The 13,974-nt window shown below is 42.7% G+C and overlaps 1 protein-coding gene and 1 long non-coding RNA gene across 2 annotated transcripts in view; one reads left to right on the plus strand and one right to left on the minus strand.

Annotated features, from left to right (window-relative positions):
- Positions 1-513, plus strand: part of LOC116702925 (uncharacterized) — an 819-nt gene extending 306 nt beyond the window's left edge. The window contains exons 2-3 of the long non-coding RNA XR_004335293.1: positions 147-182; positions 357-513. This is a non-coding gene — a long non-coding RNA (uncharacterized LOC116702925). The remainder of the gene's footprint in view (positions 1-146; positions 183-356) is intronic.
- A 12,307-nt stretch (positions 514-12,820) lies between these two features.
- On the minus strand, positions 12,821-13,880 carry dand5 (DAN domain family, member 5). The gene is made up of 2 exons (XM_032537481.1): positions 13,404-13,880; positions 12,821-13,120 (listed from the first exon to the last, which is right to left on the minus strand). The coding sequence occupies exons 1-2, from the start codon at positions 13,878-13,880 to the stop codon at positions 12,830-12,832; spliced, it is 768 nt and encodes a 255-aa protein (XP_032393372.1). The 3' UTR covers positions 12,821-12,829.
- Between the last annotated feature and the right edge of the window lie 94 nt (positions 13,881-13,974).

Consider the following 13,974-nt stretch of genomic DNA (forward strand, 5'->3'; position numbering starts at 1 on the left):
TTTACTGTAATGCAGCCTTTAAAACCAGGAAAAGACAACATCGATGCCATAATACGATATTACAATATCCAAAATCGAAGACAATATCTAGTCTCATATCACAATATTGATATAATATTGATATATTGCCCAGCTCTAATTACAAGCCATTATGTCATTGTTTTATTAAAAAAATGTCTGGTGTAGAATTAGACTTAGACTCTCTTTATTAATCCTTTTGGGATGACTTCCGCAAGGACACTGAAATTTCCAGCATCCGTTTTAGCAAGAAAAAAAAAGACAGTATAGAGAGAACAAAAATAACAGTAATAATAATAATAATAATAATAACAATAAGAACATTCGTCAATAAAAAGACATAAATGGTGTAGTTACATAAGAAATTAATTGCTCCAAATATAGGCAGTTTAAAACATAGCAACCGTATTGTCAATGTCGGCAACCAAAAGCTGATGCCTGGTTGCCAAGCCGGCGGCCACTTTAAAAAGTTAGGGTTGAGCCCTGCCAACAGAATAAGTTAAATCCCCGTAAAAAAAATCAGCGAATGAAAATAATTGTTGCATCAGAGCAAGACTATATTTTGCATAGAGAAACAACAATTGGTTTTTGAAATATTAAGGAAATAAAAGCAATGTAAATTGTAAAGGCTTTGGGAAATAAGACAACCAAGTATTGGGATAGCAGTGGGTATGTGCAGTATGAATCCCTGTTTACCCTAGCAGTATAAACCACCCTACAGACCTCAGGTCATAGAACGCGCCTTCTCCCAAAAAGAACTCCCTCCCTGGGACCCAGAACATGAGTTTAATAGTTATTCTTATTAGCCTGTGCAACGGCTGGGAGCCTGCAAAATAAAATAGCTGTTTTTCTGTTGATCTGTTTACGCTCGCCTGAGGAACTTTACAACTGAAGGAGCCAAGACTCCAGACCCAAAAAAAAAGAAACCTTTCTCTTTCTGCCTCACAGCCAAAGTGGACTTATTATGTTACTGATGGCAGAATTCCCAGTGTGGAATTAGGACTTTGAGCTCAGATAACGTTCCTGAATCCCAGCACGGTGCTGCTTTTACTGGTGGTGGTCACACACAGCTTTCTGTATTTGCCCTGAGCCAAACCAGCCGAGGAATTAGTCATTAATAGGGGGACAACTTTGGGCTGCTACTGTTTCCCATACTGAAGAAGAAAGCATATAATTGTACAAAGATCTTTTTGATCTTGTAGGGGTTCAGAAATGTTTCTGTCTGTTGTTTGTGTTTGTGTGTGTGTGTGTGTGTGTGTGTGTGTGTGTGTGTGTGTGTGTTTGCGTGTGTGTGTGTGTGTGTGTGGTTTGTGAATGGTAGGTGTTTTGAATTTAATTATATCTCTGCTCCATTTGAGGATTTGTCTCCTGTCCTCTGTATGTTCACCTGTATCACCCCCCCCCCACAGCCTCCACACTACACATGACACAGTAACCTCCTGTAGTCCCCTGCCATTAGCAGTATAGCCTCTGTGCCCCTGTGTTGCCATAATAAAACAATAGAGTGCAAATCTTCCAATCTCCTTAATGTTCACTAATCTAATGAGTGCGGCAGGGATATTAAGCAGATTGCTGAGCATTACATTTTACAATTAGCGACACAGCTACCAGCTATTTCAGCACTTCTGGGCACTTTTCCTCAAAAGCCCCCCAAAAATCAGATTTTACCATTATTTCTCTCGTCTGATCCTATCGGCCTGCTGCGTCTTGGGTAGATTATGATTTGGCATGAGGAAGAATGTGGTTACTGCTGTGTGTGGGAAGAAGTGTGTGGGAGTGCATGTGACCGTACGTGTGTGTGTGTGTGTGTTTGACAATAACAAGCCAAGTTAATAAAAGGGAAACAATTAGGACATTAAAGATTTACATAGCCCACAGATTTTAATGCTCTTGCGGTCTTAATGAAATCCATTTCACTATATGTGCATTGCGTGTGCACATACACATATATATATACATATACATACATACATACATGCACACACACACACACACACACACACACACACACACACACACACACACACACTCTTTATAGTGGTCTCATTGCTTCCCTCAGGCTCTCCTGACAGGTGTGGCTCCCACACACAGACACACAGAGATAAACATTCACACACTCTCAGCCACACACACAAACAAGGCCCTAAGGGCATTTTCCCTATCCTGGTACTGCACAATGGGCACTTTGTACACCCTCCCAACTCCCCACCCCAGCCCTTACCATCAACACCCCCACCGGCTTCCAGCACATCCCTCTTTAAATGGGAGATTATGCAAATGAGCTCACACCACCGCGGCACCCCACATATAAGTGATGTGCATTCAGTCAAATCTATAGTCTGTCTATGGGAGCATGTATGGGAGTCAGCACATGAATGTTTCTACTCCGTGAGAGACGGATGTGGCCTAATATAGATGTCCCAGGTGTTTGAACGAGAATAGTTCTTCCATCAATCGCAAGTTGCAGTGATTTATTTTTGCTTTTAATGATCTGCCTTTTTTTTAAATCTCAAATATGTTTTTCAAATGTATGCTTACACCACTAAAAATATATCATCTTGCAGGCGGATATTTAGACTCACGGCTGGGATATTAAAATAAATGTATCTGATCTATAACAGCTGTGAATGGTCTGATGGAAGAGCATATACAATATGGTGTAAAAAAAAAAAAAAAGTGAATCAAAAATGTCTGCCATATCAAAAGGACTTCCATTTTACTTAAGTGAAAGTAAAAATACAACCCAAATAAGATATTACGTTACATGATGCTACGTATGCCATTTGCGTGTTATCAAGACGCATACTCGCTTTTTAGCGTGTTTATCAACGCCGTGTTGTTCTATAAGCTTTCCACCACTAGTGGTAGAAAGTATTCTTATCCTTTACTTAAGAAGCAATACAATAAACAAAGTAAAAAATACTACATTATCAGTTTAATACTCAAAATGTTACTTAAGTTAAAAAAGCACAAGTATAAACAGTAGTATGGACTTAGCATCAAAAGTTCGCCTTGTGCAGAAAAATAGCTCCTGACAGTGGTATATTTCTAAGTATTCAACTATTCGATTTTAATTAGTACTGCATTAATGTGTGGTTGAGTTAGAGCTAATTTAATTTATATTGGATAAATTATGGCAATCCATTAATCTCATATAACTTTCACCTTCAAAGTAATTACAGCTGTTAAATCAATGTATTGGAGCCACCCTCACATGAGAACATCTCTCTCAGGTAAAGTATGAGAATGATGCAGTAGTGAAAGCGGAAATGTGGAAAATACTGCTGATACCCATTTCCATAGGGTGCCGATTAAATGAGAGTGCAGACAGAGACATACTAGAGATGAACATGCTGTATGCACAAACACACACACCGCAGGCTTGTTACATACAGCAGTTAGGTTTGGGGTCAGGCCGGGACACAGGTTACCACAGGGTTAAAGCCTCGTGCACATGAGAAAAACAGCAGAAACAGATTTAAGTGAGACGTGGATGCCAAGAGTGCCATCTGCTTTAGTTACCCCCTTTCCAGCTTCCTCTCTCTCCTCTCCCATCCCTCCCCAGCTTTCTCCATCTTCTTTTTCGCCACATTCCCCCATTTCCATCTCCCAATAAAGCCACATACATATTTTGTCAACAGCTAAATATTACCATTCATTATTTGTTTTCCACACTGCTCAAGCTCTGATAATAAACTAAGATGGTATAGATACAGGGACGGGTGTGGGGGTGGAGGGGTGTGTGGGGGTGGGGGGTGGGGTAAGATAAGTCCAAATCTGGCAACCGTCTCAAGTGTAATGACACCTCCATCTCTATGGAAAACCATCCCCTTTTGTCTTCACTTGCATGGGAGCTCTTTCTTTTTACTGTTTTGTTCCCAGAAAACCCATGGAACATTTGCCAACATTTTTAAGAGCTGCGAAAAGCAGGATTTTTTTCTGCTGTTTTTTTAAAGTCTTCCACCTCGCAGGTGTTTCTTTTTAAGGCGTGCTCGACAATGCCAAGCTCGTCTTGGCTCGTCTTGAATGCCGTGGGCCTCAGGGGGAGAGAATAAAAAAAACGAGGTTGGAGAAATCTTATTGATTAGCAGTTGTCGCTTCCCTTTTTCTTTATCTCCCTATGGCTCTCCTTTACGTCCTCACTTACTCTAGCTCTACACACTTTCTAAGTGTTGATAGAGGGATGAAAAATCTTTGTAGGACAGGCCAGGTAAAAAAAGAGAGCAAAAGAAATCTTAACTATAATTTAAAAACCTCTGCTCTCTCACAGGAAGTGACAAGACTTGAAATGCCAAAAAAACAAAGCTGTAGCTTTAAGTGAGACTTTTAAAATATTGTATAAAGAGTGTTTATGCATAAGAGTGTGCATTTGTATGAGCGTATGAAGTTCATGTGTCAGAGACTCTCGGAAAGCACAACCTGCTCAAGGCCCAAACGTGTGGCTTTTATTAAGCTGTGTCTAATTTCCTTAGCCTTTAGGCTAAACACTGGCTTCATAGATACCGTCAAAACTGATTTATGATGCACGCCTACATGTACTACAATATTTGAAAAAGAATAATCAATCTTATCTCATTCTGATGTGCTCATGTTTGTCTGATTAGTTTCTGTGGATAACTGACACAATTGCAGCCAGAGCTGGGTTCATTAACGTTAAGACAGATTGCTGCTCGTTAGAGCCACCATGTGGTGCAAACACAAAAAGCAGCCATCATGCTGAAAGTGGAGTTGATAACTGTGTAATCCATGTTTAGTCTTTACAAAATGTCATGTGAAAAGTAATAACTACAATAAGTAATAATAAAACCATGTTATTGCCCTTGAGAGGGAGAAAAAAATGATTCAGGTTTTTAAATTAGAGAAGGGGGGAGACATAAACAGAATCCTCACTGCCAGTGAGGATCAGTGATACACCGGCTGGATGGAAAGAAACACAGGACAAGAGGGAGGGAGGGATTGGGGGGGGGGGGAGCTCAGAGAGAGGGATGAAAAGAGTCGCCAGGAAAGAAGTACCATCTGTTTTTTAGGGACAAGGAAGATAAAAATGTGAGCAGAGCTCAGAGGCAGAAATGTAGGAGAGACTCGGGGTGTGAGAGGACTCTGCATTCAGGGTGAGGAAACAACAAGGGGAACGGAGAGGTAAGGGAGAGAGGGCAGATAAGAGGGAGGCAGACAGATGGAAGACAGGAAGATGAGAGAGGGAGAATGAGTGAGAGAGAGAGTGAGTGAGGAGAGGGGGACCAGAGATTGGGTCTGGCAGCGGTGTGAGCGCACTGGGCACGCTCACATCGGGAAGGGACATGACTCGACATGCCGGCTCAGCCCAGCTGGGTCAACGCTCTGCACTGCCATGTTGTTTTGGCTTGGCGCTCTCTTCTCCAACCACGCACGCGCAGGCGCACAAACAAATCCAGTTACCCCCAGTTCGCTCTCTCGTTCTCCCTGTCTCATATCGAGACACACTCACTCACAGGCAAACACACACAAGCTCACACCCAAAATGCCATGGTTTTGGCCAGAGCCGGCCAGGCGGGCGAGGGTCCTGGACTAATGGAAACGCCAAACTCGTTACTCTAACGCTGGGTGACAAGGGCACCTTGGGCTGCAGATGTTCCTGCTGATGACAGATGGAGCCTGGCACTGCCAGGGGACAGTGGGCCAGGCCTGCGCCAGCTCCATGCCACCTGCACCCCTCCTCTGTACCCCTCCACACAAACATGCACACACTCCCTCGCTTTCTCACTTGGCCTATCTCTCTTGAACACTAGCGCAGTGCTCCCCCCCCTTTTCTACCCCAACCCCCTATGTGTCTGTCTGTCTCTCTCTCAATCACTCTTCCTCCCTCACACACACACTGGCATGGTCCTCTTCTTCCAGTGCCCACTGCGAGGATGACTGTTTGTGGACAGATATCTATGACACTGGCAGAATGTGTTAGATAAATTGTGTCTGTGTTGGTATTGATCCTATTAACCGACAGAACGGACTTCATGACCATAATTCAAGATGAGGACATAAACAAACTGTTTTGTTTTGAAATGCCCTCCGCAACATCCTGATGAGCTCCGTAACAAAATGAGTTAGCAATGTTTGTCCGCACATTCTGTCAGTGTTATCTGATGACTGAGTGTAGGCCTAATGCATAGCCATTTCCACTTTTGAGCAGAAAGTGGATTTCAGATCAGCTAATGCATGATGGAGGCTGTGTAATGATACCATTTATCTTCATGGAAATGGTGACAGGCTTCTGGAGGTGATTCGCAGGCCTGGCTCAAAGAGACAGTCCACCAGGATAATTTGCTTGATGCTGTTAGTCGCCAGATTACCAAAGTGTGCTCAGCTGTAATTTTGATGATGGTGGTTTTCACAAGACGTCTGCTTTCTTGAATGTCACCAGTGTTACTTTCTCACTGTCACTATGTGAGGGGCAGAAAATAAATGCAGCTTACCCCGCAAAAAAAGGTTTTACGGTTATTTCATGTTTTATAACAAGACATAACCACACTTTTCAAGTGTTATTGGGGGGGTGGGGGATATTGAACTTCTCTGTGATTAATGTGTATTTTGTCAATGAACTCTTCGAGGTCGTGTGAGTGGGAGACAACATTGTGCATGATCATAATCAAAGTTTCATGGGAGCTTGTGAATCTGTCAGTGTAAAAAAATAAAACAGATTCCAATGTTGCTTTGTGGTTGCAGCTTTTTGGAGCCTTTTTTTTTAACTATGTATGACCGCCTTGTCTGTGCAGCAGCCCCCTCCTCTCGCTCCTTCTCTTTCACCACTCTTGCATCAAGCCTGCATCCCTCCACCCCTCCATTTGCCCACTTCATCCAGAAACCATGTGTGGCGTGTCATTTCAACTCCCTCCACGCTGAACAAGGGCCCCTAACAAAACAAAACAATTATCTCTCCCCTCGTTAGGACCTGGCTTGCATCCCCTCGCCCTCTTTAACTCCCCTCTTTCTCCTGCTGGACCCGGCCTCCACTCTCTCCCTTCCGTAGCTGTCTCTGTGACAATAAGTTGAGCTGAGGGTCTCTTAAGTGCTTTTGTACTGGAGCGTTTAGCTGATTTTAGGCTTCATGTTTCTTTCAAAGGCCTCAGCAGGAGCAGAGGCATACAGGACGGCTGTAGCATGAAGAAGATGGTGAGATGCCCATGAGAGAAAGATCATGGGAGGGCAGGAGAACGGGGCAGCGCGATGGATGATGGCATGTAGTGGTACGAGGTGGGCGCTGATGTGTTCTGGTGAAGGGGAAGGGGAATGGATGGGTTGGCAGCAGGCGGGCGAGCAGGTTTCACCGTGCCAGCTCTTAATTACTTTAATTGGAGTCATTAGCTAAGTGAGCATGAGAGACATCACCTGCATGGTCTGCAGGACCGCACCTGCCACAGCGACATTGCTATCATCATCACACTCCTGCAGAGGGTTGACTGACAGCTCAACACTAGTTAGTTAGTTCATGCTATACGCTAATGCTGCCACACTGAGTTCACAATCAGTACAAGTACAGTCAGACGCACAATGTAAACAAACACACAAATATTATCATATATTAGGGGTGGCCTCACGGTACAATATTGTCACGATGCTTATGTCACGATACAATATTATTGCAATATATTGCAATTTATTACCTTTTTTTTCCAAATTCTTCCCAATTTCAAATTATGTATCCAAAAGGAAACTTCAGTTTTATCTAAAAAGATTTTCTCTCCGTTTGTTCATCTCACTTAAATTTTATTGCTACAAAATAGGATTATCAAGCAGACAAACTGACCAACAAATATGTAATTATGAATCCATACTTGGCATCTGTATCGATAAAGTATTGCCACGGAAAATATTGCGATACTATACTCTGTCGTTTTTCCCCCCCACCTGTCTTCATTAACTACCAGACTTAGAGAAACAGTAAACATTGACAAGTCATTCCTTTGGAAGCATCAGGAAATATGAAATATAACCCCACAACCGCAAAATGTAAATTTTCATATATACAGTGCCTTGCGAAAGTATTCGGCCCCCTTGAACTTTTCAACTTTTTGACACATTTCAGGCTTTAAATATAAAGATATAAAAATTTTATTTTTTGTGAAGAATCACCAACAAGTGGGACACAATTGTGAAGTGGAACAAAATCTATTGGATATTTTAAACTTTTTTAGCAAATAAAAAACTGAAAAGTGGTGCGTGCAAAATTATTGGGCCCCCCTTACGTTAATACTTTGTAGAGCCACCTTTTGCTGCGATTACAGCTGCAAGTCGCTTGGGATATGTCTCTATCAGTTTTACACATCGAGAGACTGAAATTCTTGCCCATTCTTCCTTGCAAAACAGCTCGAGCTCAGTGAGGTTGGATGGAGAGCGTTTGTGAACAGCAGTTTTCAGTTCTTTCCACAGATTCTCGATTGGATTCAGGTCTGGACTTTGACTTGGCCATTCTAACACCTGGATACGTTTATTTGTGAACCATTCCTTTGTAGATTTTGCTGTATGTTTGGGATCATTGTCTTGCTGGAAGATAAATCTCCGTCCCAGTTTCAGGTCTTTTGCAGACTCCAACAGGTTTTCATCAGAATGGTGTATTGGCTGCATCCATTTTCTCCTCAATTTTAACCATCTTCCCTGTCCCTGCGAAGAAAAGCAGGCCCAAACCATGATGCTGCACCACCATGTTTGACGGGGGATGGTGTGTTGAGGGTGATGAGCTGTTTGCTTTTATGCCAAACATATGTTTTGCATTGTGGCCAAAAAGTTCAGAACCAGGCACCTTCTTCCACAAGTTTAGTGTGTCTCCCAGGTGGCTGTGGCAAGCTTTAGACGAGACTTTTATGGAATCTTTGAGAAATGCTTTTTCTTGCCACTTCATGAAGGCCAGATTTGTGCAGTGTACGACGATTGTTGTCCTATGGACCGAGTCTCCACCCCTCAGCGTAGTTCTCTGCAGTTCATCCAGAGTGATCATGGGGCTCTTGGCTGCATCTCTGATCAGTCTTCTCCTTGTCTGAGTGAAAGTTTAGAGGGACAGCGGGTCTTGGTAGATTTGCAGTGGGCTGATACTCCTTCCATTTCAAATGATCGCTTGCACAGTGCTCCTTGGGATGTTTAAAGGTTGGGAAATCTTTTTGTATCCAAATCCGGCTTTAAACTTCTCCACAACAGTATTACGGACCTGCTGGTGTGGTCTTGTTCTTCATGATGCTCTCTGCGCTTTCAAGGACCTCTGAGACTATCACAGAGCAGGTGCATTTATACAGAGACTTGATCACACACAGGTGGATTATTTATCACCACAGTCATTATGGTCAACAGGGATCATCAGAGATCCTCACTGAACTTCTGGAGTGAGTTTGCTGCACTGAAAGTAAAGGGCCCGAATAGTTTTGCACGCACCACTTTTCAGTTTTTTATTTGCTAAAAAAGGTTTCAAATACCAATAGATTTCGTTCCACTTCACAATTTGTCCCACTGTTGGTGATTCTTCACAAAAAATAATTTGATATCTTTATGTTTGAAGCCTGAATGTGTCAAAAGGTTGAAAAGTTCAAGGGGCCAAATACTTTCGCAAGGAACTGTGTATATTATATATATATATATATATATATATATATATATATATATATATATACACACACACACTATATACCAGTAAATAAAACTTACTTTTCTGATTTGGTTTATTGATAAAAGAACAGTCTAATATAGACACATATAACACATCACCATATATTAGAAAATAAAATAAAAACTACTGAACAAAAAATCTGTGATTCAAATCTTTGACTCACAAACTGATATAGGTCGTTATATTTCTGAGAGAGCATATAAAATAGGTAATAGGGTATCATAGTTACCCCCCAAAAAAATCCCGTCATAAAAGGCAATTTATAATCCAAATTTCTTTATTTTATTTACCAAAACATTAAAGCAATTTGCTTTCTCTAATCATTCCTCCTGTTCAAAGATTCCTGTCTAACATGCTTTCATTGAAAATCAAATCAAGTCGGTATCTTCTAAAGTCTTTTTAGTGCAAACTTCCCTCTAAAGAGATCAAGTGTTTTAAAAAAAACACTTCAATATACTTTTATTCTAAACATTGTTTGTGTTACTTTTAGAAGTAGTAGTAGTAGTAGTGCCAGATACTAAAACCACTGTAGGATTTTATCCAATGACAAACTTTAATGTTGTCCAGATCCGCAGGCTACACCTTTCTGTGTCCTCCTCAGCACCCAACAGACAGCCTGGCAGGCGGGCTGGCAGCCAGGCAGAATGGCAGTAGGCTGGCAGGCTTAGCCCAGGGCACAATCTCCAGCAGAGCCAACTCTGACCAGCTGGTCCAGACTAACACCACAGAGCGAGTATGTACCAGCGTATCAGTGGGGAGGTAGATGTTAGCCGTGGTCCAGACACTCCCACACCTAGGTCCTGACACCTACAGCACTAAACCTGCACTGGTGGGATTTAAGTGAGAATACTCTGTCTGGTCTGTGACTTAACAGGTCATCACATTTCTCCTGGCGTACCGTGTCACCATCCCAATTGCTTTCCTGAGAGTGCATGATGGACCCCTGTTCGCTCTCACTTGCTGATGCCAGATCTAGGAGCCTGATCCGCAGTCCAGTCTGGACCAATAATGGTTCAGCTCCAGCACAGCCCCAAGCGGCTAGGGGGAAATCTGGTGGACCTTCCTCATCCAGCACTTTTCAGCTAGTTAGTTAGCTTAGCACTGTTTGGTCTACTTAGACACAGCTTTACACACAGAAGGACACACAGGAAGCCAGAGGTAAAAGGTGTACAGCATCAACATAGTCTAATCTGGGAATATTTGTTTTCAAGCCAATTACCATTAGGTGCAAAGAAGCACACCTCATTCGGTTAATTAACTATATATGCCAGTCAAAAGAGACATTGTTCAAAGTGAAACTTCAAAGTATGTGTGCAAAGGCCTCAAATCCTCCATCTGTAATTCAATTTCCCCTTGATACACCTTGATTGAACGGATATTGCTTGAGCACCCCTTCTCTACCGCACACACACCTCCCAACCATTTCCATGTCTGACAGTTAAAAGGCCTACACAGAGAGAAAGAGCAGGCAGCTCATTGTGCGTTTTAAAGCGCTAACTAGGCCACTTAGCACCCCGTGACGCTGATCTGATCCCCGAGGCGCTGAACTTGGCAGCGGGCCCTCCTCCTTTCGCTCCTTCCTTTTCCCTCGCCATGGGAACCAGGCCATCCTTAATGACGCAGGAGTGCTCCGCCGGATCCCACAATGCAAAGGGGGCTGACATCTGTCTTGCTAAGTGGTGCACTCTCTTATGCACCTTGTTTGTTCAATCAACACCACCCCCCCTTCTCCTCCTTAACTATGCCCATTTTCTTTTTTATCTCCCTTTTTTTGTTGAAGAAAAAAAAGACAAAAGATTGAAAGAAGAGTGGTACAGACTTTGGAAAGAATAGATAGTGAGATCATGACTCTCCCTTTACCAACATCCTTACACACAAAAGCACAGTGGGTACATTATTACAGATAGCAAGTGCACCATTGTAGAACGACAGAAATAGATGACTGAACAGAGTGCAGGCTATAGTTATTAATTACTCAGATTCTTGCTTTGTACAAACAACCTTCTTTCCTTTGAGGGCTGAGAGTTGAAAAGAGCAGAATGTGATCAGTCAGCACGGCTACATGAGCCTCTCAACCTCTCCACCTTCTGCAGATTTTGAAAAAACAGTGCCTGATTAAAAGTGGCCCCTAATTCCTCATAGTAAAGACTTGGGCAAATATTTGTCCCATCAATCTCTGAAAATATAGTCATCAACCCAAGATGTTAATCACATGCTAATGGAATCCAAGGGACTCAGTGCACCCCATAGTGCAATGAACGCTTTCACTTTTTCAGAAAGCCTACGTGAATGCAAATGGCCATCTAAACAGTCATTTTGACAGCATGCCAAGGCATCGTAAAGAGCCCCCTTCTTTATGCTCCTCTGGGAATGTATGTAGGGACGTGTGGGATGAGTTCACTTTACCAGGCCCAGGTGCCAGGATATAAATGAATAATAGGTTTTATGGGCCCTAACTGAAAAAAAAGCACATACGCACATAATCACACATGCCCACTCACTCAAGTGCATCTGTGGTGAATGATGTTCAAATTCCCACAACTAAACTGAAAAGAGATTGGGCATGAGAATAGGCGGTTCCTATACATAATTCAGGGGTTCATGCTTAAACAATTATGTTTGCTTACTGCTAAGTACTCATGCTCAATAGCTCGTTTGCTCTCTAGTTTGGGGCTTTCAGATGTAAGTGCTATGTGCTAAAAGTCGGTGGAACACAGCTTTTTAATAAAATATAGGAGCTGACACTTGAGCGCTTGAATACGAGAGTGGGTGGAAATAAACAACAAATGCTCTTCATGTTTTTACTTGAGCTTTGCATGCAAACTAAATTGCACTTGTAAATCGAACTAGTGTTGGCAGAAAATTAATTAGCAATGCCAGGCAAAAAGAATGTCGACAAAATAGCACATTTTAATCACAATATTACAAATCACAATATTTCAGTTTAGATTAATCTAAACAGTTGTTTTGAACAGTAACACAAGTCCAGTGTGGATAGCATCATCTGTTGCAACAGGAAAGTGCATGACCAAAATATAGGTCATTTTGTCAATCAGTGGTGGAATAGACCACCAGAATGTTTTACTCTGAATAACACATTCAGACTCATACATGAAAAGATAAAAATACATATGTGAATATTCAGTACAAATGTCTAAATAATGATCACACAAGTTGGAACAGCTACGGGTGTGTGGCCCCAGCGCTCTTCTCCTCTCGGCCCGTCTCACATTTGCACTCCTCCACCACCATCACTTGCTTCTCCCAGACCTTGGCTCCACAGTGCAGGGGCACAGCCACGGTGCGAGCTTTGGATGGGGCGCACCGAGAGCAGGGGGTCCGGTGGTGGAGGGCCCCTGTCCCAGTACCCAACCCGGCAAAGTCCCCTTCAGATGGGACAAACAGAGAGCTGCACTGGCCGAAACACAGCTTGTTGTGCACTGTTACAGTGCTGCATCCGTCTGCTGTTACACGCTGAAAGGACAGGGAGGGGCGAGAATAGGAAATATATAATGTTAATTAACCTCTGAGGGTGTAAAAAATCAACACTATGCGTTTATGTAACTCCGCACCATCACAGTTAATCCTCCACCAGAGCCAAAATCAGCATTATGAGGGAACAGACATTTCTCTTTTTGTCATTAACAAATTTCATCCAGCTCATTTTAATGCTCTTGTTCATGCATTGCATGGACATCTATTTGGCAGAGAAAGGAAATAGAATTCTGGTAGAACACATGATAAAAAAATAACTTACCTGAGTGAAAGGTACAGCAGTGCACGTCTGTTTAGTGTCCTTCAGGTTTACTGGCAGGGACATCTTCTCTCCTTTATTTATGGCTCTCTGCCACATCTGCAGGCCTTGCCTCTTCTTTAGTTCCAGCACACTGGGGCTTTTAGGGTGTAGGTCGTGTAGTGGACTGACCGGGGTCCTGGAGGCCGGGGCCAGACCTGGACGCCCGTGAGACAAGAAAGCAGGGAAGGACAATCTGGAGCTGAGGGAGGGGACTCTTCTCGGGGTCAGCCCCCCTCTGATGAACCCTGAGTGGGCCAGTGCACGAGGGTCCAGCTGCACAACCTTCACTATTCCCTGGACAGGTTCATCCGGTCCGCTGCCAGATGACTCAAGTTCGATTCTTGAGCCTTTGATAATGTTGTCAAAAGTATTGTGAGGAAATGTAAAAGCTACAGCTGTCCAACCAGACAAAATGACAAGGCTGATAATGAAAGCCATTTTTGACCAAAAAAGGGATGGTTCTCAGAATGGAAATTATGCGAATCCTGACTAATCAAATAACAAAACAAAATACATATATATATATATATAT

Source organism: Etheostoma spectabile, chromosome 2 (genome assembly GCF_008692095.1).
Source record: "Etheostoma spectabile isolate EspeVRDwgs_2016 chromosome 2, UIUC_Espe_1.0, whole genome shotgun sequence".
Taxonomy (NCBI): domain Eukaryota; kingdom Metazoa; phylum Chordata; class Actinopteri; order Perciformes; family Percidae; genus Etheostoma; species Etheostoma spectabile.

What these genes read in the sequence shown, in the direction of transcription:
- dand5 (XM_032537481.1), bottom strand. Translation starts at nt 13,880, where the DNA reads ATGGCTTTCATTATCAGCCTTGTCATTTTGTCTGGTTGGACAGCTGTA. An exon ending in CTGCTGTACCTTTCACTCAG is followed by an intron (nt 13,121 to 13,403) that starts GTAAGTTATTTT and finishes CTGTCCTTTCAG; the next exon opens with CGTGTAACAGCAGACGGATG.